Genomic DNA, 24,291 nt, shown 5'->3' with positions numbered 1-24,291 from the left:
GAAAGAACCACCCAAGCAAACAAACAAACAAAAAAAAAAAAAAAAGTGAAGTAGGGGTCCATCTAAATCTGGGAGTTTAAGGCAGAAGAAAAGAGAGAAGGGAAGAAGCATCTTCTATGTATTTACATAATCACAGTTCAGGTAATTTGTGTCCTTATGTCCATGTAATGGCAGTCTAAGAGAAACCATGTTACATGTAAGAGTATACTGAAAAATGCCAGACCACACTTCATGGTCCCTCTCCTGCAAGTAATGGAACAAAAATTGGCTAGCAGTGAAAAATATCTTCAGCCAGTATTATCTTTCTTGATGAAGAGGGACAAATGTATTGCCCAAATCAATGCTGCACATCAGCCAGCCTAAAGATATGTAGTCACTTCCAAGCACAGTTCTGTGTTACTGGAAGTTGCCCATATTGCAACAGTTCTTTTGCTTTAAATGTTTAAGAAACACATTCCCCTATATCGTTTATTCATCACTAGAGAGAAAGAAAAAAAAATTGATGTCAGACTTAAATCTTAAAGTAATTCTTTTTTCATCACAAAGATATTTCTTCAGTCCATCAACTTAAAATTAATTATATAAAATATTTAAGTATGCATTAAAACAAAACACTTTCCATTCAGAAGTTTTGCTACAGGCTTTTTGTTCAACTGACAAAGTACACTAAGGAGTGTAAAAAATATTTATTCAACCTAAGTCAACATAACTATAATTTTCAATACTTAAAAACAAGATTTACAGAGTAATGACCTTTAACCACTCATGTGAAATCATCTTACAGTCCATACAGTATTTTATAATTGTATTTTTACAATAGCTTTAACTTCCAGAGGAGACAATGAAACAAGTTTCGAACCCACTAATTTGCATCATTCAATTCTCTCCATGAGACTTTAAAAAACAGTAATAAATTGCTTGGAAATATACACAGTGAAGACCACTGAAAAGCTGTTTTCTTGAAACGAGGAATTCTGTAAGAAATACATATTATATTGTTTCAAGACTATCTTACAGAGTGTAGCAACTTTCAGAGGTTGCTATTCAATTTAGGTTTTATATAAAAGTGAGCCTACTAAGACAAATATAATCGGCAGACTTACAAGGTTATAGTAATTCTTCCATTACAGCAAGAGCCTCAAAGGTATTTGATATTGAGTGTATAATTTTTAACATCTGTATAGGTTTTTAATACTAATTGGCCTTTATATACACTTTTGTACAGTTTTAAAATATTACATCTTGGTAATTAAGGTAAACATACTATAGAAAAGGTACCTTACTTTGAATTTCTCCTAACACACATTATTGCAGTCAAATAGGAAGTCCATTCTGCATTTACTTCATTTCTGGTGAAAAGAAATATTTACTTATGAATAATTCCACTCAAAGATTTTTAAGCTATTTTCATGCGTTTGACATACTAATAGGAACAAGAAAAAACTCGGAGAAAAACAAAGAAATTGTTGTTCAGAAAGAACATCAAATACGAAATCCAGATTAGGTTTGGTATGAATATGCAATGGCCGTATTATGTTTGTCAGAATTTAACTTCACAAAACAGTCAATTTCTGTTGAAATTAGGTTTAGAAATACATCAAATAACGGAAGTGCTAGTGTCTCACTCAGTTGACTACTTTAAATATATGGGAACAGTAAAGCTTACTGTATAAATAAACTTTATTACACATTTAAAATTTATCCTGTAGTCCTTTACAAAATGGAGCCAAGTTACCTTAAGCCAAGTGCCCTGCTGGCAGGATGCTCAGCTCAGGCAGCCAAAATGCAGTGTCAGCCCCTTGCAGCCAGCACTTCCACTAGGGCAGGAGAGCTTAGTCCTGAGCAGAGCTGAGTTACACACTCAGGTCTGGATGCTTCAGGGGATGCCCTGCTCTGTCAGTCAGAGCTTTAGTGTTCAATGCTGCTTTCTCACAGGTTTTCTATGGGTATTTACACAACATAAAGGAATATGGAAACTAAACACGTGCTCTAATACTTAGCTACAAAATAAGCAACTGAAATTTATTTCCCCCTTGTAATTATTTTACTGTGGAGGAAAAAATGCAGTCCAGCACCAGTTACAAACCAGTAAAGCCATGAGAAAATGACACTGGGCACTGCAGAAGATACAACTGGACACTGAAAATTACCAATAATAAAATAGTCACCTGAAAGCCATGCTAATTTTAACACCTAAGAGTTAGGTGGTTGAAACTGACATGTAAGTCCTGTAGAGAGTGATCATCTTCTGCTTTCTCTATCATTTGGGTATTTCACACTCCCTGTTTGATACCAGCAAAACTCAAGGAAAATTATTTCTCCTTGCTAATGACTCACAGTCCCCTTCTAAAGCAGTCTCCCTTCATTGTGTGAAATGCTAAACTGAATGACAGCGTGGGTACAAAATCACCTATAGAAAAGGCATTTGGATATAGCCTACCTAACTACACTTAAAATGTTCTGTAGGTGATTCTTTTTTTTTTTTTTTTCCATTCAGTATATTGGCTCAAAGAAAATAATTCAAAAGCCTATTGCCCAACAGAAATACCCAAAAATAATGAAAGCCAAATTCTTAGGTTCAGTGGTTGCTGAAAGGCTTCACCCTGCCACAAGATAGTGCTTTATTGTATTTAAAGAAAAAAAAAAAAGAGGAGCAGCAACTTATCACAATTTTCCACTAGTGTGCAATAACAATGGAACCAATACAACATGGAAACCTGTTAGGTGAGACTCTGTGACATCTGGAGGTTACAGCCTTATGCTCCTTCTTGTTCAGGATAATTTAAAATTTTGCGGTGAGCTTGGCGCAAATATTGCTGCTGCTTGAAGTAAACCTTAAAAGCTCCTTTTATAGCAACAAAAGCAATTCCACCCTGAAATAAAAAGATATTTTGAAAACCTGCACAGTTCAGTGTCATATCACTGCAAATGTTCTTAAAAATTTCCAGTCAGAGATTTGTTTTCTAAACATATGGTATTTTCTTCTAAAGATAAACTAATTCATACAGTTCCAAATGAGTATCTCAAAGTTTTCTGTCACAATGCACTATTACAGAGGTTAACAATACTTAAAGGGATTACAGACTGAATCTACAGAAGCTTTTATTTCCTTGGAAGTCTCACCAATATTCTAAATTTTAAAAATCAAAATCTTATTTCAAGAACAAAGAAAATGCAGATATGTATCTGCTTTCCTCCCTTCTCTGAATGCATACTAATACAAGGCACAAGGAATAGTAGTGATAATCATTCTATAACTAGACTGTGAAAAATGGCACTTGCCAAAATTGGAGTAAAATAAAATCTATTTTTGTAAAACAAACTTTTTTCCCTCTAGAAAGCATTACAATATGTTTATCTCAAGTCTTCAAAATGAGACACATCGAGAAGCTTTTAGTCTGCATGAACATTTTCAGTATCACTGGTCTGCATAAAAGAGAGGGATACATAAATATGCAGGTATTGAAAAAGGGCTGTGGTGACAGTCAGATGAGCAGGGATTCCATATTACCAAACTCAGCACACTTGTCCTTGAAAGGCTGCAACCAAAGAGGTTGTTCACAAAGAACAGATTGTCATTCCCTCTCCATTTGAATTCTATGAAGAGTTAATTTTCCTCTCCTTATTAAAATAAGAAACAAAGCGTTTTTCTCAAAATCAGTAAACAAAAGCTAATATGGAAAGGTTTATAATATAAACACCAGTCTTCCCTTAGAGAGACTGTTCTTAGAAGATGCTGGCTCCTCATCATCATTGTCAGCCTTAATTACTGCTGAGGCCTGCCTACTACAGTGCCCGATAAAACTTTCATCCTTGTCATGAACTGAGATTAGTTTCAGTCATAAAGACAGTCTTTCACATGCATGATGCTTGTCCATTGCTAATACAGGCAACCTTAAAAAAACCCCTTCCTTTAATCAAATGCTGCTCTTAAAATTCCGGATCAATTTATGTTCCTTTTTCCTTTGCCTCCCTCCTTCACAACTGCATATTCCTCTATTATAATAATTTATGAAACAGAGTATTGAATCTTACCAAGATTGTCCTTTGTAAATTTGAGTTAACACTGCTGAACATCAGCTTGCCAACTATCGTGGCAATAGTAGGGAAAACTAGAGCTCCACACAGAATACGTGTGGCAGAGACGTGATCTGCCAAAGGGTTGGCCTCTGCTGGGATACGAGGAACAGGACATCCAATGCCTAAAGGGATAAGAACGGGGGAAGAAAAGGTTACATAGCCACTGCCTCAAAAAAGAACAGAAAGTACATAACTGCCCACTCCCCACTCCACTACAAATCTATAGCCCAACTACTTTTTGAGAATTGTCCCTCTTCTCAGTGAATATTCTGTTTCTATTAAATGACTGCAGTTTTACTTTCAAGTAAGACCCATGAATTTTAGTAGCTTGTTTTGTTACCAAAGCCTGAACTGAAACCATGTTCCTGCTACTCCTGCTGCACCCTTCTCAAGACATACTACACAAACACAATCTACACAGAATGAACATGAAATAGAGGAATAGCATTCATCACCTCCACTTAAAAATAGCAAAAACTACTTGCTTATCCCCATCTCCTAAAGGCAGAAGTTCAATCTTGGCATTTCCTTTTAAATTGAATCACATTACCTGGAAATATGCTGTTCAAAATTTGTAGCTTATTAGAGTATTTGCGCCACAGTCTGAGCACATAGTCCTCCCAACGGATCATCTTGCCCAGTATTAGCATGACTGGGATAGTGGGAAGGCCAATCAAAAGGAATAAAGGATCAGCTCTCTCCATCACATCAAGACCTTCTTTGTGACCCACAACCTAGAAAATACGCATATAGTTGACAAACGTACCAAAGGCCACAATATTACAATGTACAAATGAACAAAAATGTAACTTAAAGTTGAGTTTGTTTGAAGCTGCCCACATGTTTTAAATTAAAGAAAAAAAGAACACTGTTTTACCTAATTTACTGTTTTCTCTTTGTATCCTTGGTTGCATACGGAGCATAATGCAGGTGAGCTACCAGCCCTATTTTGCAAATCATTAATCTTGCAGAGAGCTGTAACAGAATTTCCTACCACCTCAAGAAAGGTTTCATGTGTTTCTGTGTAAGTAAAAGCCTAAACATCTAAACCACTGATAATACAGCAGACTTTCCAAAATGCATTTAAGAATTCACAGTTTAATAACAATTAATTCTACACTCAGAAACTGATTAGGTACTACTGTTCAAAGAATAAATTGATAGTAGGTACCCCAGGATGTTTTATCAAAATTTTATGGTTTTTAGGAATATCTTACATAACAGAGATCACAGTATTTAACTATTGTTTCTCTGGACAATGCAGGAAGATTAACATTATTTTCAACTGTAGTGGAGATAGCAGCATATCTTCTCATGTACCTTATTTTCAAATGTAGTTAGTTCAAGGATTTTAAAGTATCATTATTACTGCTGTGTCTACACTTTTCTACTAACGTATAAGAAAATTAATCAGACTTTTCCATTTATAAAATGCACATGTTAAAACAGCAACAGAATGGTGCCTTATGTCTTCTAAAAAGTACACTGTTTTAATTTTAAATAAATCTAATAGGACTGAGGATAAAAAATTACATTACAGTGGTAGATATCCTCTAGATTTGTCTCAATTTAAGCAGTATAAATGCTAATACAGTCCTTGAATTGCTTCCAGGAAGAACAGGGTCTTTTATTTTTTCTCTAAGAATCTCGGAGGACTAAAACCACTAAAATAATAATTATGTTTGTCAGGCACTGGATTTTCTGATGTGTTTTCACTGACTTCTTGTTTTCCCCACAAGTACAATAACTTATCAAGTCTTCAATTGCACAGAAATTAGAATTAGGAGGTAAGAACCTGAAACAACAGCAAAATTTTTAAAAAGGAAAATAACAAACCCAGTACTTCTGGAATAGGTAGGACACAGGGAAGAAGCTACAGTAATGTACCACAGTACCTTCAAACTGTACATTTCTGCCTTGCTCTGAAAAGCGTTCCATGTTACACCTCTAGAACAGGAAGTTATGTTATATACCACAGCCTCTAAAAATAGGCATAACCAATATTGTTGCTGCCAAAAGATTATTCCTGAAAAAACATTCAGCATTTGTCTTCCAGCTTCTTCAGTATCTTCTACTCAAGCTGTGAAGTCTGACACTATCCTTTTTCTCCTTATAGTCATTATCCATCAAAAAAATGCCTCAGTGTCTTGTCTCTTTCTGCTTTATTTTACTGTATTTCTCTGCTTTCAGTAACTCCATCTGACTTGTTATTGACTTAGCTACCACCATGTCAATTCTGTATTTATTTTTCTGCACCTGAAGTCTAAAAATAGCTTCTGTGCTTCTCTCTGGCCCTTTGACTAAAGGAAAGGAGTCTGAAATGCATCAGGAGAAAAGCTGTATTAAACCTAGCAAGGTTGGGGTGGCAAAAGGGGTGGAACAGTTTCCCTCTACTACCCACTCAATCTCCTCTACAAGCAAAGCTCTATTGTCTTGCCCAGCATGCCATCCATACAATCAAAACATTAAATCATGAAAATAGCTAATTCTTCATACCTGGGATTTGACCAGCTGCCTAAACTAATGTTTAGACAGATCCTCACTTCAAAAGCAAAACAACTTCAGAACAAAGCATTTATTTTTCCATCTGGCTGCAGAGTTCTAGGGCAGCTAAAAAGGTCACAATTTCCTACAGAAAAAGAGCTCAGTGTAGCAGTGAGCAAGGAGAAAAGGACTGGTGCATTTCCAAAGTCTTGTAGTGTTACAGATGGTTGTAATGCTCCTGTTGGAGCCACAAGAACGAAACATCCAATGAAAAAACACTTAAGTGCACCACTCTGTAAAGCACAGACTCATCCACTGGAATGAAGGTGGTGTTACAGAAAGCCATTACACATCACCTATGCAGCTGCCCAACCCTTGGCCACACTGCTACAGGGAAATTGCAACCACTCATTTGGGCTCCATTTCTGCTTTCAGATCACACAGACCACATAGAAACTGAACCAAAACAGCACACAATCTGTGACAGGGAGTGACCTGCAGAACTGCAGGGCAGTACCACACATCCCAAGAACTAGAGCCAAATGACTTATGAGAGAAGAACCATCTTGTATATTTAAAATTAGAACTGTGGAGAGGAGTATTTGTTAACATACAGGTTAATTCATCTACAGCTGATTTAGCATCAGAAATACTTTTATGCTTTCAGGCAAAACACAGGTTATAGACTTGATATAAGAATCAACAACAAAAAAGGGTAAGGAAAGTGCTTCTGATTGTACAATCTCTGAAAACTCTGGTCTTGTGGTTGAACTAGAATTGCCATGAACAAGTCTTTCCATAGTTAGTTAATAGTGTACCACCTATCAACATTACTTTTCTATTTAAATAGCAAGTTCACAAGAACAGAAGCAGGAAAACTATTTTCCCCCTTTCAACTAATCATAAAGTCTAAAGTAATTAAAACATTAATTTGCAGTGTTTTGCATGTCTTAATTAATTGCATCATTCAGAGCATGTGTTTCCCTTAATACAATTTTAAAAAAATTACATTATCCAGAAAATAATTTACAATGTTTCAATTTCAACCCTCTGAATGTTACTAGCAAAGCTTTTCTCCAGATAAAAGAAAACATTAAATCTCCCTTAGTGGTACCTAGGTGGTAATGGCACCTTTCCCATGAGAACAGAATTGGGTTCACCAATCTGGCATACACAGGGCAGCCAGCTAGAGCAGTAGTGGATTTTGTTAGCTGTAGACTGAACCATGCCTGAACAGGCATACTTGAAGTTATAAACTATGACCAGTTAAAAGCGAAAAACCATCTTGAATTCACTGGTAACTACACTGAAAGCAGCTAAGCATGTTTTAAGCCAAGGAAAGAGGAGTCTGAATTGACTTCTGCTTTCAGAGCTGGTGAGAAGAGGGAAGACGTGTGTACCTGCATGACCGTCACCGCTCCGTACGTAACGGCTGTCCAGTATATAGAGCCCACCATTATTCCAGCTGCAGCAAAGGGACATGCCTTTGAGATCAGGCGATCTGCAAGATCCAAAACGTAAACAACTGGACCTATGATAAAGGAAAAGCAAGGTTTCAAGAGAGATATATATAGATACACACACATAAAAGCACACTGTAGAGAAGTCAGCATCTATCACCAATAAGAAAGAACAAACGAGGCAAAGTACAAGTCTGACATACCACACGTGCTGCTTAAGTGAGAATATATAATTAAAAAGCTATTAAACTAAACTTGTAACTTCTGCCTACCTACAATTTCATTTATCACATAATCTTTCCAGGAGATTGATACACTGCTTAAAGCACTAATTTACCTACCGAGTAGCTTTTAGCTTCCTTTGTGTTGAGTAAGAATTGTTCTTTTGTAGAAACCACTTTGGGCTTAGTGCCTTTTTTATCTATTAGGTATTTTAGTTTTCTAAAGGAAAAAATACCTATTTGTTTTAATGTACTTCATGCCCTTATCTTTGACAGCTTCACCTGAAAATTCTGTCACTAAACTATTGCGCTATGTAGTAAAAAGTCTCACAGTTAAAACAAAAGATTCCTTGCACTGGAAGAGGCTGCATTCAGTATGTTTAAAGGATTGCCTCTCAAAACACTGCAGGAAAAAAATACTCTTATTCAGGTTATTCAGTGCTTTTGACAACAACACATGAATAGGTTCATTGTTCTGTCTATGCACAACTGCACTTTCCAGACTTACACAGGGCAAGACAATAAATACCCTGACTACCTTTGGTGAGGTAAACAAGGGCAATGCCTGCATCTTTTCTTTGAGGGAATGCAAGAGCATGAGTGAGGCAAAAGCCAGAACACTGAAATGTATATATGGAAGTGAAAACCATCATCACCATAATCCGCATTACTTTTGTATTTGTCAACAATTTCTACATACAGACTGTCCTCCCACAGCTCATATGCATGAACAGTTCCTGTGAGCTCCCTCCTACTTTTTCCTACCAAAATCAGTGACAATTCTCAAAATCAACCTACAGGCATTCCTCAAGTAACTGATCCTCCATGTCTCTCAAAGTTTACCCACAGTGACGAAATTGTGACTCCCATTTCACAACTTAGTTCTTTTTCTAGAGAACAGCTCTATTGTGAATGATTTCAAAAACCCCAGTTCTACTCAGCTCAAGTCAGCTGGTGGAAAAAAAGCAACAGGAACATCCAGTTCAACTCTTAACAGTTGTGTTTGACTTTCCAGAACACACTTAAGAAGGTGCTGGGTTGTGTATCAGTATACTGGAAGTAGCAACAAGGTCATAGCTGCAAGTACAAAATACACATCTTGACTGTTTCCCAGAGTCACTGAAAAAGTTGTTTGGTTGTACCATTTTGAAAACTCATGTTTGAAGACAGGAGACTCAAATGACACTGAAGGTTGCCTTATAACACAAGTACTAACAAATTACACCTACTGATACTAATCATTAAGAGAAACCTGGCTAGAGAATGGGGTATTGAATCTTGAGAAAATACTAGAAAAAAATTATTGAAACAATCTTTTAATTAGGCCTTAGGAAGGAAGTAGTGAGAAAGGAGGACAAAACTGTTTTTGCTTTTTAAGGTGGTATTGAGGAAGAAACAAGAAAATAAATATCACTGATACCCAAATTAAAGAAGGAAATATGAAACAAAAATATTTTTAATTTTGAAAAATATATCATGCTTTAAAGAGTTTTTTTCTACCAAACTGTTTTCTTTTTATTAAACTGATGTAATTATCTGAGAGATACTTTTTGGTTACTTTAAAAGTGGTAACAATATTTTTCTATTTAGCAAAAGTTCTTGAAAGAGCAGAGAACATCTCACAGAAACATAATTACCACCAATCACCAGAACTGATAGGAAGTATCAAATCTAAAATGAAATTATGATTTTGAGATATTTAATGAGAGGTTGTTTTAAGCTAGTAAATATATAAAAAATACCCACTGTTACTTATGTTCAATGATGTATCCTCAAGTTGCTATTACTTCTAAACTATAATCATACATTAAAATTTGTGTTGGGGGTATCCTTTCACAGAATTTTTAGAAAAAAGTTTCAAGCAGTAGGTTAGGAAAGTCTTAAATAAGTTTCTGAACTGTGATGCCTCAAGGAAGGGTATGACTAATACTGCCTTCAAAAGACACCTGCTGCAGAAGAAATAGGGACACTAGCAAGGCTTCTTGGAAAATTCTTACTGTCCTTACTCTGCCTGGTATGACCTTGATTGACTTGTAGTTGAATTGTGCTAGAACAGCTTTAGCTAGAAACAGTTTAGCTAGAACAGCTTTCTGTACTAGAAAGAGTTACAGAAGGGCAAGACTAGGACACTTGTTTAAGGCACTTCAAGGTCATGATTCATGTTCCATGGACCCAGATTAATTTCCCTGCTCTACTATTGATGTCTTGTGTACGCTTACAAAAGTCTGAATTTTTATGCCCTTATCTTTAAAAATGGAAAAAGATGGTATTATGAGGAAAAATATACCAAAATACATGAAGGGAGTCTCACATACCTACATGCAAGAGCTGAACAACCTCATGCAAGAATTTTAGGCCAGCTTCAGAATCCAGGAATGTTGGAATCTAAGCTTTCAAATACAGTATGCCACGAATTGCAGGAACAAATTAAAATGCCTGTTATGTTAATGTATCCTGTCCAAATTATGGTTACTACCCCTTTTCGCCATTGTCAAAATAAAATGCAAGCACATCTCACATTACAATTTCATCAGTCAAGACACAAACAAGAATTTCAAACAGTGTCAAGTTTTGTGGTGCATTCTGTGTCCAGATGGAAACACAGTTTTCTTCCCAAAGCCAATGCTTTAAATGTTATTGTTTGATGCCTTCTTTATGATGGAGAGTTACCCTATTCAGCAAAGCTGAATTGTGGCTGCTATCTGTAAGTTTCATACTGGTTTATGTCTTTTTTTATATTAACAATGCAATATTGTTGTGTATATTTTCTTTCCCATTACTCAGTGTTCTATCATGGAAGTAAATGTCACCACTCAAAATTCCCTTGACACCTTATTTTTTCAGCCCTTAAGCTAAATAAGAAAGAGGTCCTATCCCAAAGAACTGGCAGTGAGTTATTTTCAGCTCTTTCATTGCAGAAATAAGATACTTAAAAAAAAGTCTTCTTTAAAATCCTCTAAATGCCTGCACTCAATTGCTACATCACCATTTCTCTAACAAGCAGTTTTACTTTTAAACAAAATTTAAGTTTCCATGGCAACATTTCATTTTCTTGATTTGCTTAATATATCCCATAGACCACATGGGCAAACGAGGGCTGAAATAACAGCAAGCACTGCTAATTTAAATACATGCAACACACTGTGCATTATCCTATTTGACTACTCGAGTAAGACATTCTGGAAGATCATGTCCAACCTTTTTTTTTCACTCTAACAAACAGAGCTAGAGCAGTACCCAGCAATCATAAATATTCTGCCTCTTGATTACAGGGCAATATTGCCTCAGAAAAACCTCCTGACCAAAGTGAAACTGTGTTTTTCCAGTAATACCACATGCTGCTTAGGAAATTCTCCTCTGAATTTCCTCTGATAAGTGTCTCTGCAAGCTGAGTCAAAAAAAAGATGTGTTTATGTGCTGTGTGGCAATTGCGGAAAGAAGTCACCTTCTGCTCAAAAAGAAAAATAATCCCATTAGCCAGGAAATAATTACAGGTTGATCACAAGATTTATCTATATACCTAAGTGGAATACATCCAAAATTTTTAGAAGGTATTTAACTAAGCCACCAAACAGGATGCAAGCAGAATATAAAGTTATTTCTTTCTATCTGGAAAAGGGAATAGACAAGTTTCCAATAGAAGTGGTGCTCCGTGCACAAGAAAGGAAAAACAATAAGAAAGCAAGAACAAATAAATAAGCAACAATTTAAATTATCCATCTCTTACCTAGCTTTGGAAATACTATTAAATATTCTGCATTGCACTGAGGACAAGCAACTCTAGCAGTACTGTTTCCTCTTTGCTTTTCATCCACCCAGCGCTGCAGACAAGTCTGATGCACCCATTTGGTGGAGCCCCTGCACCTGCAGGGCCTCACCCACTCTGCTGTCCGATCGTCCTCATCGGTAGCAAAACAAACCCAGCAGCTTCGGTAATCACAGGAAGGAAAAAAAAAAAAGGTATTTTCTGCTACTTTTACGTGCTTAAAATAAACATTCACATGTGAAAGCATACAGCTTAAGAAAATGTGCATCTAGAGGAGATGATGGCTATTACCTCACTCTTAAATCACTAGAAACGTATTTCGTAACACAGTTTTGCTATAAAATCAACATAATAAACATAATTTTTCAGATAGCTAAACAACTGCTTTATAAATTCTGAATTATTAATTAAACTTTTAGATAATTTATGATTAAAAAGCATTGAGACTATAGTCCAACCTTTGAATAATTCAACATATGGAAAATCCATATTTTTTAATGCATTATCATCTCCTTCTACAACATTTTGGTAAGTTTTTTTAATTTAAAAAATATAAGATCAATATGCAGTCTGTTGTCTGGGAAACTAAGTCCAATCCACTTAAATGATAAAACAACACAAATGATAAAATATATCATAAAAAACTCTAAACAATTATATCAAATTCATTTGCTGTCTTTGAAACCATGAAGTGTTTAGTTCAAACAAGCTGACTTTGTATAATACAAATTAGGTTACAAGGTATTTCAAGAATACTACTGGACCACTAGAGGAGGAAATTTCTGCTTTGGACAACTATGTGGATATGAAAATTCAAATATATTAATACTGTAAGGAGAAAACACAAGACTGACAGTCTATACAACCTTCTCTGAAGTGAGCATAGAACCAGGAACTCCCAGATATCTGGTCTGATGATCAGGCCAGACCTTTGGCCAACTTATAAGAGAAAGCAAAATATAGATTTAAACTAGGAAAATATCAGGTATGTTCAGCCAGTAATTTTTACTGTGAAACAATTTGCTAATTCCTATACTGAAGATACTGAAATTTACATAATAAACCAGAGTCTATCAAATCTAATTAGACACTGTGACTGAAGTTTAACATCACAATTTTGATGATGAAGTTTTGTTCTCTTAACAACTTGAGTAACATCATTAAGACAAAACACTAAAAGATTTCTTATGTGTAATGAGTAACAGACAGTAACTGAGGAAGAAGAAACTGAGAAATGTTCTGACATTCATAAACAAAACTTTATTATTTGAGAATGATTGTGGAGTCTATGCTAGGATGTTACAGTGGTTCATAAAGCTTTTTCTCTCACTTTTGCTTTTGTTTAACTCCTCTTTGAGGAAAATGAAGGGGGAATCTGCAATGGGAAATTTAATTCTGTCAGGCTCCAACTTCAAGAAATTAAAAATATTGTTGTCTAACAGCTTTGCTTTTAAGACCTCACTATTTTGGGTAGTATTCTGTTTGTAAATTGAAAGTGTTCCTTTACAGAAGAATAGCCATGTTTTTTTAATAGAAATGACTGTGCCTATAAGGTACTTGCAAGACATTCTTTAAAACACTAAATCTTTTTACCTCTACGGTAGTAGAAGTATGTTGAGAAAGTTGCAAGTGTGTAAGAGCAGAAGGCAACGTGGAGCAATTTATTACTTGTAAAAAGGGAATACAATTGAGCACACTGTAAAAGGCATACATACAATTGGCATACTTGTAAAAGGGAACACAATCTGAGATTCAGATTCCAGGGAAGACCAGGGGAGAAAGCAATTCAATACTGAACAATCCATAAAATGAACCTGCAATGTCCACGTGTCCAGTTGTAAGTACAGAACACATTACAGTAGGTACAGATGTAAATTTAAACCGTGGTGGTTTAAAACTAGAGCTTTCAGTTGATGACTGATATCTGAATCAGAACTGTAGTTTCTTCCATTCATCTTAATGGGAAGGTAAAATCGAAGTCTGACTTGGCTTTTTTCTGTCCTTTCCCACACCTGTTTGTATCAAAACTGTCATGCTATTCACTCCTGTAACACCCTTCTTTTTGCCTTGGTGCTCCCAATGTGCACCTACTGCAGTCCCAAATGAAAGGACACCTAACCTTCCTAAGCAGGAGAAGGAAAGACAGACAAGCCACAAGTTAGTAAGGATCTAGATGAAAATGCTGAGACCACAACTAAGATCTGTAAGGATTACAAAGCATGGCTGATATTTTGGTTCATTGCACTCAATATCAATTTCTTATGGAATACAAGCTCTTACATTGTTCACTGATTTTTATTTACATTAAGAATCCCCAAATTTACTTTAAGAACAAATAATACCATACAACACTACTAATAATTGTTCCTCTTCAGAAGTTTTTTTCTGCATTACAGGTAAACATTTACTCACTCATTCCACAGCCTATTTAAGTCTACAACTGCTCTAAATTTGTAATTCAGATTTTTATTTATAAATTAAAGGCTTCACAACAGAGCTAGTTAGGTCTAAGGATACCATCACAAAATGCAAAGTCTAGAGTTTATTCAAATAATAACAGATTTAAGCATGAACATAATCTTGCTACACTGCAATTTTAACTGAATTTGTCCATGATAATGGTTATAGATTAAATTCTATTCTCAAGTTCTCTGTCAAGGTTAGTAAGTCAAGAAAAATATGCATATTTTCTTTAATTGCTTCTTGCCAGCCAATCATGCTTGAAAACCTGAAAGACCTATGAAATGAATAACAAAATCCTTCACAGACTTGAACCTTCAGCAAGTCATGAATAATGAATAGTAAATTCCCTGTATACTGTCATCAGCTTTATCTCTTTCCGTTGACAGCAGCTGTAGCAGAAAGGACTAAATAAAACCATTTCAAAACAGGTACCTAGGCTCTTGCCAGATTTTCCATTTTCTTGTACTGAATAAAATATGACCTTGATTCTTACCACTGAATCAGGCTGCTACTCAGATAACCTGAAATAGAAAGGGCTGAAAAGGTGGAACAAAGCATTGTTTCTGATAGAAACTCGAACCTTTTTCCTTGATGACTTTCTACATGGCCAAATCAATAACACTAATGTACTTTTCCACACTTCCTTGGCTCAAAAAAAAAAAAAAATCAAAACAAAACATACAAAACTCCAGACCAATATCACTATTGCAGCTCTGAATATAAGGTTACCAATGCCTTTTAGATTCAGCTCCCCAGCAGATGAAGCTCTCTGGTCTCAAAAATTCTATTCTGACTCTAAGAATAAAGTAATTTTTGCATCTGTTTTTTTTTCTCTAGCAAAGACAAACTCTCTTCAAGGCACTGCTTGTGTTAAGAGCAAAGCAGATGGGGAGAAAGCTGTATTGAAGATTAGAGATCCTGTACTCCAAATGCTAAGAAACCAGGGCCTGCCTAAAACCAGGTTCCTCCAAACCACAAGTTTCCTACCAGTAAGGAGCCTGCTCTCTCTGGCACATGGTTGGAGCTACAGCTCCAACACACCCCTAAGACCTCCAGGATCAGACATACCTAGACTGCTCTCCTTTTTATTAAGTTACACTCCTTCTAAAGGTTACTTTTTTCCAAAACCAGTCTTAGATGGGAGGGATGACAGTATCTAATTCACGTTATTTAAATCATATCTGACTCAATTTGTGAAAGCTGAATCCACCATGAAACAGTTTTGTTTTCAAGCAGGCGTGACTGTCTAAAGCAATACAAAAAAGTAATTTAAAAGCAGTATGTTGATTCTCTGTACACACTAGTAAAAGGTTTGTAGAAATTTCTAAAGCCCCAAAAGCCCAGCAGATATCCTTGTATCTGCAACACTTAACGGAAGATGACTTGCTAGACTGGGACAGTACAGCTGTTTTATGATCTGGTTTCAAATATTCAGTACTAAAGTAGGAATGGAAACAACTTGGAATTTCCCCCCTTATGTACAGTGGCATACAAATATGAATGGTCAGCAAAACCAGAAATCTTCTCAGAAAAGAAAGTTCTACTTAACTTTTAGACTTAACTCTTACAGTGGGAAATGCAAATTTGAACATGCATGACGTGCTCTAGAATCATGAGCTAGAAGCACATTTTCCCTCTCATTACAGTTCCTTCATAAAAAAAGAAATTTTCTGCATTTCTCTCACATCATAAAGCTCTTTTCCTTACAGTGGCAGGAATTTGCTAGTATCTTGCTGCAAGAGTAAAGCATCCTTGTCCTGCTAAACACAAGATGTCTGAGCAGCTTATTGCAATTGAATTTCACATCCAAAAAGAGGAAAGTGAAAAGGCTGAAACATAACTGACAGCAACAACAGCACAGAATGCCAAGTCAGTGAGGGGTGAAAAGGTACGTTGAAAGAAATGACTGAAAGCATTCCAATCATAGCCATAAAAAGGCAGTGTTCTAAAGGATGACCCAGAAATCTGCTGTTTGGAAGAGGCAATTTTTCATGAGCTTCTATAACAACTTTTTATGCATAGTCTATAGACTACTGTCTACACAGTTGACAGATAAAATATATTTGATGATGAATAGTGATAAGCTTTACACTAAATTTGCCAGCTACACTCTAAGTACTACAAGATCATATTTAAGTTGGAAGACTAGGATGTCAGAAAAATGGAGTTACCTAGTATCATTAGGCTGCTTTGGAGCTGGCTGGAATTTTAACAGGGGGACAGCAAACTGTTCTCTCAAAAAGCAAGAGAAACACCTCATTGAAAATGCTACCACTAAGCATTTCCTTTTCCAGAGTGTGAAGAACCAGCAGCAATAAGATCTTGTGCTAGAGGGACACTGCCTGGTCACAAGAGAATACAAGCCTAGACTACAAACCCCAGATAAAGGCTACAAAGGAATACCTGAACCTAAGAAATGTTAGCTTATGTCATGCTTCACAGAGGAGATGAAGTGCCAGAAGAGATGAACCCACTTGCAGGATGGAACACTGCTCTTTCCCCAATATTTTCCTGGCCCTCAAACACAGTGGAAAATACTTCAATCTTCAATCCAAAACCCAGCTATCAAACTCAAAACACCCTTACACTATCCTAAAAGGAAAAAACACACAAAGGAAAAGGGAAGTACACTGAGTGAAGAACAGACATCTGTGCAAAAATAGTGGTCTTAGATGTTTCCTGGGGACATCAGTGGATGCTTTTAAGGCAGCACGGCATAGCAGCCATATGCCAGCCTGTATCACTCAGCTAAGAAAACAGGCTGTCACTTCGAAACAAGGTCTAAAATTCTCAAAGGAAGTCCTGAAAGTCATCTGACCTTATACCAAATTCTGCTGTGCCTAGTCATCAAGGATAGCTGAGTAAAGGAGACATTGTTAAGAATCTAGACATAACAGTAAAGACGCTTTACTACAAAAGCAATGCTTTCAATAGAAACAGCTCAAGTACAGAAAATCAAGCTAATGGTGATGTGAACATACGGTCACGCAAGTGGTATTCATATATAGGTTCTGACTTCGTCTAATCTCAGGATGACATTGTATAAACTAGATTTTAAAAAGCTTTTAATGAAAGCATGTGGATAACAAACTCAGTAAACAAACACATTAAAACCCCACAGAATAATTAACTAGAAAGTGCACTAGAAAGATCTACTGATTATAGAAGTTCAATTCAAGCTTTATTCTATTCTTAATTACAGCTTAAATCAAGGGGAAATATTTTACATTGAGCACACTGCACTATATAAAGGCAGAGATACGAGTAAATGACAGTTCACCGAATCTTGCTGGCTGCTTTCTAGCTTGTGGATAAAATCAAACCTTTGACTGCCAGCCATCACCTGTTGTACTTAAATTTGGCCTTATTTTTTTATGGTCTTTGCTTCTAGCCAGCTTAGAATAAGGAATCCTTCCTCAGATCTAGTTATCTTGTTGGGTTTTGGTCTGTAGTTTGCAAAAATCTAGACTGTCAGTAAAAAAAGTAGCTTTCTGGATAAATTAAACATTTGCAACCAGTTATGCAGACATGTTCCTTTTACAAAGTCTTCAAAATTCAGTTATCGTAAAGGCTTTAGTATTACCATACTCTTACTTTTGCAAAAGGAAAAGCTCAGAAATCACCAAAGCTTGGTGGCCTTGCTATCAGGCTTTAAATATGCAATGAATTTTGATGTTAGAAACATTTATTTTATTTCCTAAGTGAGGGAGGGAGAACGGGGCCCTTCTAGACATGTACAAAGGATAAATCAGGAAAAACTACTACTCGTACAATAAGCACTTTAGTAATAAAGCATTATACATTTTGCTAACTGAACTCTTACTAACGAATATTTGCAACTTGGACTACAACTAACAATTAAAGCTACTGAGCGCCTGCTGGGGGTGGGTAACACTGATTCTTACCATCCCAGGAAGAAAAACAAAAGTGACTAAAACTAAGTGGAAAAAGAAAAACCGAGCAAATGAAATCTAAACAAAGAACCACATATACAAAACAATTTACTTCCAAAATGGAAACAAGCTTTGAAGAACATGATTTGAACAGAAGTTGACACATAGTTAAGTACATACATAGCAAACAGTGAAGAATTCGAATAGCATTAAGTTAATGCTTTAAAAATTTAATGGATTTTTTAATAATGCAGATAGCATACTGTATGAAATAGGGAAAACATCTTCTCATGCCTTGTTTGACAAATCTGTCAATAATCACAAACAGAGGAGATATGTGAAGCAATTAGGAAATTACGTATTAGAAGCGATTTAAAGTTATCTCCTTGAATGTGACTTCAAACATCTTAATTACTTATTAACTACCTCTAAGATGACCAGACTCCAAATGAAGACAAAAATATGTAGTTTCTATAACCAACAATGCACTGGGGAACTGGGGGAAAGGCAAAAGGAGTTGCATCAGAAAAATACCAATACTGGTATTCGTGGTACAGAGTAGATGACAGATGCTACAAATATCAGGAGCGACCTACATACAGCATAGACCAAGTTTTTTCACACTTAAATAGGAAGAATAATTACCTGTTGTCTGCAGGTAGAAGTTAATTGTTAAGCAGTGACTAAAACACGTACATTTGTTCCTAAGCATATCAAAGCAGAAAGCAGAGATAGAAAAATAACATACATTAGACAACAGTCAAAAGGTTAAGATAGTTTATAAACAACATGCTGACACCTGTATATTTCACATGGGCAAAAGGCAATGTACAGGTCTGCATTAAGTCTCCACTAATCATCTTTACTGGTAAGACACAGGAAGAAGTCAATCTACATACAACCTTCACGATAAAGTGAAGCAAAATGCTAAGGGATGTATCTGGGATGAAGCCATAATGAGAAAGCCAATCTATTATAAAGCTATTATTGTTTCAAACTTTCTTTCTTGAAACCCTCCAAGATATGTGGGACTTTGCTTTTTCCATCCTGTATCAACATCAACTTCTAAAGAGTTGGGCTAAGGACAGGGAAAACCAAACCCCTTGTTTCCTTGGCAGAGATTAACTCAGCACAGTCCTTTCTCTACTCTTACACACCCTTTCCTTCTAAGCATGAATAACCTACTCTCAAGAAAGAAAAGAAAGCCAGGTACTTCTAGATACTTCAACCAGAAGTTAGGAAGACCTCTCTCAAAAGAGTTTAACTCTGTTGTGAAGAAAGAAAATAATTACTTGAGGTAGGACAAGGAAGAGAGACATGCTTAATCAGTAAAACAAACAGACTGAGTAACTGCAGAGACAGCATTCTGTGAAAAATAAAGATAATACATAAATCCTGTACTGTGTTTTATGTTGCTTATTACCCTGCATATCTAATCTGGTTGAACTCCACTCCTACAAAGAGTTACTTGTATGTCAACTTCAGTCAGCAAGAGAAATCAGAGCACAACATACAGTACAAGTCTAAGATGTTCAGAATAAACATCTTCAATCAAGGACCACACTGCACTAATTACACTCTTGAGGCTGCAGCATTAGGGTCTTAATCCAAAACCGTGTATTAACTTATTAAAGTAACAACAGTTAATTGTGCAAATAAAACTGAAACAGTGCCTGCACTTTCAAAGAAGGAAGAAATGACTGATCTCTACACAAACACCACCACAAATGGTGACTGGAATGGAAAGAGAAACTGAAAGTCATGTACAATACCACACATATTTTTTTTTTTTCCCTTGGGGGAAAAAAAAAAAGAAAGACAATTACTATGGAATCAGATGACAGTTCAAAATGAACAGCAGAAAATCCAACACTATTTACACTATTTTGCAATTTTTGAACTACAATTGCTAGCATTTTCCCAATAAATCAATGATCCGGAAAAGAGAAAATTTAATTGCAACAGTACTCCTCTCTTGACAGTAAGAATAATTTCTTACGCAAACTACAATTTATTGTTTAATTGCTTTTGAAGTCTACCTGCAATTTCAGCTCTTGTCTTCTTTCAATAGGGAATGGCAAGGGTAGAGACTTAAAGTCACATCATCTTGCTCTAGTTTTTATCAAGGATATTGACCACAACTGAGCAACTATCACCCAGTCAGTAAAGTAAGAATGCTAATTCAAAAACTAAACCATGCTAAAATTACTATGTTGATTCTTCAGCATGTACCTGCACAAGCCTTCAACACATTATCCATCAAATGTTGACTACCACCTCTAAAGACTGACGTAACAGAAAGCAATGGTGACCATGTTCTGACCACGGTGGCACATACATGGAAAGAAGGGAGCAGTTGTCTTTAATTTAGATAGTATATGAAATACCTCAAATCACTACCACAGGATATGCTTTGAACAACAGAACCCCAGCATTCTGAAGCCTTGGCATAACCAACTGGAAGAGCAATCCACACGTAATTCAACTGGAGTCAAGAGAATAAAGCTTAAAAATATGAGTATATTTTAGCATTACAGCTCACATTAGCAGCACATAAAAAAAACATTGCCACAGAATTTCAAGTTTTATTGATGACTACTATAATTCTGTAATTTATGCATTAAACTAACATGAACAAAGCCATTAAAAATAATGAAATAATAATAAAATCTCACCATTTAGCCAGATTACTAATACCTGCCTCAAAAGTGTATGCATTAGTCCAGAAATATGGGGTTTTATCATAGATTGAAAAGATTTCTGCTTGTAGAAAAGGGCAGTATTTCAAGAATTATTATCTGGAACTGTTATCTGAACAAGAAAGAAAGGAAAAAAATTACAAGAGGGATGGAAATTCAAATTTTCAGGCTAGAAAAGATGATGCTGATCATATGGATTAGTTTCCTAAATGCTGCAGATGAGACAATCCACAATGTAGTGTCACTTCACAGTCATGCTTCTTTTATTTATGCTACAGTCAATCCTTCAGGTAAGTATAAAATCCTTTGGTAGAAATTTTGAGTAAATGACTCCTTACATCTTAACAGCTATTTACCTTCTTTGTTACAAATCCACGGATTGCTTCCTTGACTAAAATTATGCAGGCAAATAAAGGATGGAGCACAAAATACATCACAGAAAGATGAATCCCAGGCAACAATGTGGTGATGCTATCAAATCAGTCCTTGCACTGGAGAAATCCAACTTTATTAAGGAAATAAACCTGTAATCATACACGTATAGAATCTAAGAGTCAAGAGGAGAATCCAGCTGTTCCTTCTCACAAGCAGAGAATTTAAGAACTTGCTCTGAGAGCTCTGACCCTTGTATACAAAGCAGTGCATGCACTCAGATCTACAGCAACACCTAATTCCTGATGCAACAGCATGGCACCACTCTCAGTGGTGATCTAGGTACTGGGAACAGAAGAAAACCCTTCTTTTTCCCCCTCCTTAACTATTAGATCCAAATGAAAGTCATCTTCACTGGAAAGCTGTTTTCTGCACCCTTCACTAAAAGATCTGTATTTTACTTAAAGTATGCACTTTGTGTTAAGCTATAGTCATTTGCATTTACTCTCAAGATTTTGAGTATCTTTTTTCTCACTGGGGAAAACAAATACCTGTCATGAGCAAAAAAGATAACAGGATAGAAGAAGTATTTCCATTCCTCAGAATCCCCACAGATAATTTAACCATGGCGTATGTCCCTTAAGACGAAATACTGAAGGTTTATCTTGATCACCACTACAAATAACAACACAGTTATGTACAACATTCAGAAACATCACATGCACAAAAACCTCTTTATTCAAATGCAATCCTGCTCCATAAACCCAATATAAAGCAGAAAAATTATTTACACCGACTGAACTCTGAGGTCTTGGTTAGTCCAAAATCCTTCTATTGATCTTGTGCTACACTCTGAATTAAATTAAAATCCTAAATACTTGGTTCCTTCTTACTACTACATTCATCCCTTGTGACACTCCTGTTTCAAAGTTTCCTGTAATAAGCCCAAGGAATGCTTATATGAATGCTCCAGCCTCCCTTCACACCTTCTTTTATGATACTTAGGTACTTCAAATTCTTTCCCTGCTGTCCTTGATATTAAGGAAATCAGACACGCTGTCCAATTGTTTTGGACACACATCAAGCTATTCCAAGTATACTAGAAAAAGTCTTTAAAAAGAGCCAGAGACACAAATTATAATTTCACAAACTTGAAAGGGTACAAGAATATTAAAGGTACATCAAAACCCACATCTCTATTACAGGTAACAACTGAAGAATAGTAAACTGGTTTGGCAACCAGGTAACTAATTTAACTTAACAGTTGGTCACAACAAAGATGATAAACACAACCTCACAGCCATTTCCCAACAGGGTGAACTAGGACTTCAGAGTGTGATACAATAGCCATGGGCATCAGGGCAGCCACTCAGAGTATTATGGTTTCCTAGAACTCTAAATATATATTACTGGACTACAAAATTCAGGATGTAGATGAAAGTTTTTTGTTTTGTTGGCTTTTTCTTTTTAGTTTAAGAGGAGTTGATTCAGCAATACTCTTATAAATCATCCCTTTGCCATCTCTTACTTTTTCAGTTTTTCTAGAACACAAACTTTCCCTCCCCAAATCACTTTTATCCTCTTGGTGTATCTAACTGGAACTTCTCATTCCCACCTTCCAGGCTGCACAAATTCTACCCCTGCCTCTCATAGTTTGTATTTCCATCATCTGCCTGATGACAGCCTGTATTTCATTAAATACTCTTTCCTTAGAGGCGACCTGGAAAGGACAAAACCGTCAGTGTTCTTTTTGATTCCTTAAGATGAAAACTTGATGGGTTCATCAACAGAAGCTTCTGTTGACTGCTCCTGGATCCCCACCTTCTGAGATACCAGGCTATTACAACTCCTGCAAAAACAGGTGGTGAACGTGGTTTATTGTTTGTAGAAATAGGTTGCAAGGTCTTCCTGGATGAGTCGAAATTACACTTAAGGAATCTGAAGAGCTCAGTGAAACAGGGTGATAGTGCTACATATCCAAATGAAAGCATACAGAGAAAACAAATACAGTAAATAGAATTTACAAGTTAGTAATTATAGATGAGGAAAGATGCTTAAGTCACAATACTTCTAAGGCTGTAATTTTAAAGAACGCTCCAGAAAGCAATTGCAGGCTTTCTTCAGATCATAAAACCAGCAACAAAACACACGAGGCCGGCGAAGCTTAGATCATCTTTTGGTGCCTCGCTTTACGTGCACGTCAGTGCGTTCCCTACCCAGGGGCTCTGCCAGACCCAGGGACAGGCTCCTGCAGCCCCCAGAGCCCGTCCCAGCTCAGGCGCACCCAGCTCCTGTGGCCGAGGCTGCGGGAGCGATCCCTCCTCGCCCCTCAGCTGCCCGCGGTACCCTGCGCTGCTTTACGACGGCGCTCGCACAACTTCTGTCAGGCCACCAAGGCTTTTAGAAGGCAAAAACCGAAACCGGACCCGCGACACTGGCCCCAAACCCGCCGCAGGGGGCTCACAGGCCCAGCCCGAACATTCCCTCCGCGTACCTGTCCATGGTCTGCGGCAGCGTCAAGCCCGTCTGCTCGGCCATGGCCCCGGGCGGAGGAGCGGGCCCAGCCGAGGGCCCGGAGCCTGACAAAGGCGTCACGCGTGCGGCGGCGGAGAAAGGGGAGCGAACGGGAAAGCGGCAAATCCTCCCTTCCGCGGGACGGCCGGGGCGGCTCCTCCTTCGGCAGGCGGGACGCGGCGCAGGGCCGGTGGCCGGAGCAGGACGGAGCGCCCGGGCGGCCGCGGGGAGACGCGGCGAGCGCTGAGCGCAACCGCGCCGCCGTCACCGCACCGCCGCCTGGCCCCGCACTGCGCCTGCGCCAAGGGCGGAGCGCGAGCCCGTGCCCACGGCACCGGG

The 24,291-nt window shown here is 37.1% G+C and overlaps 1 protein-coding gene across 1 annotated transcript; it reads right to left on the bottom strand.

Annotated features, from left to right (window-relative positions):
• Positions 1-671: 671 nt before the first annotated feature.
• Positions 672-24,240, bottom strand: MARCHF5 (membrane associated ring-CH-type finger 5). Its single transcript, XM_041461429.1, has 6 exons — positions 23,933-24,240; positions 11,973-12,175; positions 7,965-8,095; positions 4,631-4,814; positions 4,036-4,202; positions 672-2,873 (listed from the first exon to the last, which is right to left on the bottom strand). The coding sequence occupies exons 1-6, from the start codon at positions 23,974-23,976 to the stop codon at positions 2,757-2,759; spliced, it is 846 nt and encodes a 281-aa protein (XP_041317363.1). The 5' UTR covers positions 23,977-24,240; the 3' UTR covers positions 672-2,756.
• Between the last annotated feature and the right edge of the window lie 51 nt (positions 24,241-24,291).

This window comes from Pyrgilauda ruficollis, unplaced genomic scaffold (assembly GCF_017590135.1).
Source record: "Pyrgilauda ruficollis isolate IOZ18807 unplaced genomic scaffold, ASM1759013v1 scaffold15, whole genome shotgun sequence".
NCBI classification, from domain to species: Eukaryota; Metazoa; Chordata; class Aves; order Passeriformes; family Passeridae; genus Pyrgilauda; species Pyrgilauda ruficollis.
This window is presented reverse-complemented; position numbering and strand designations above follow the sequence as displayed.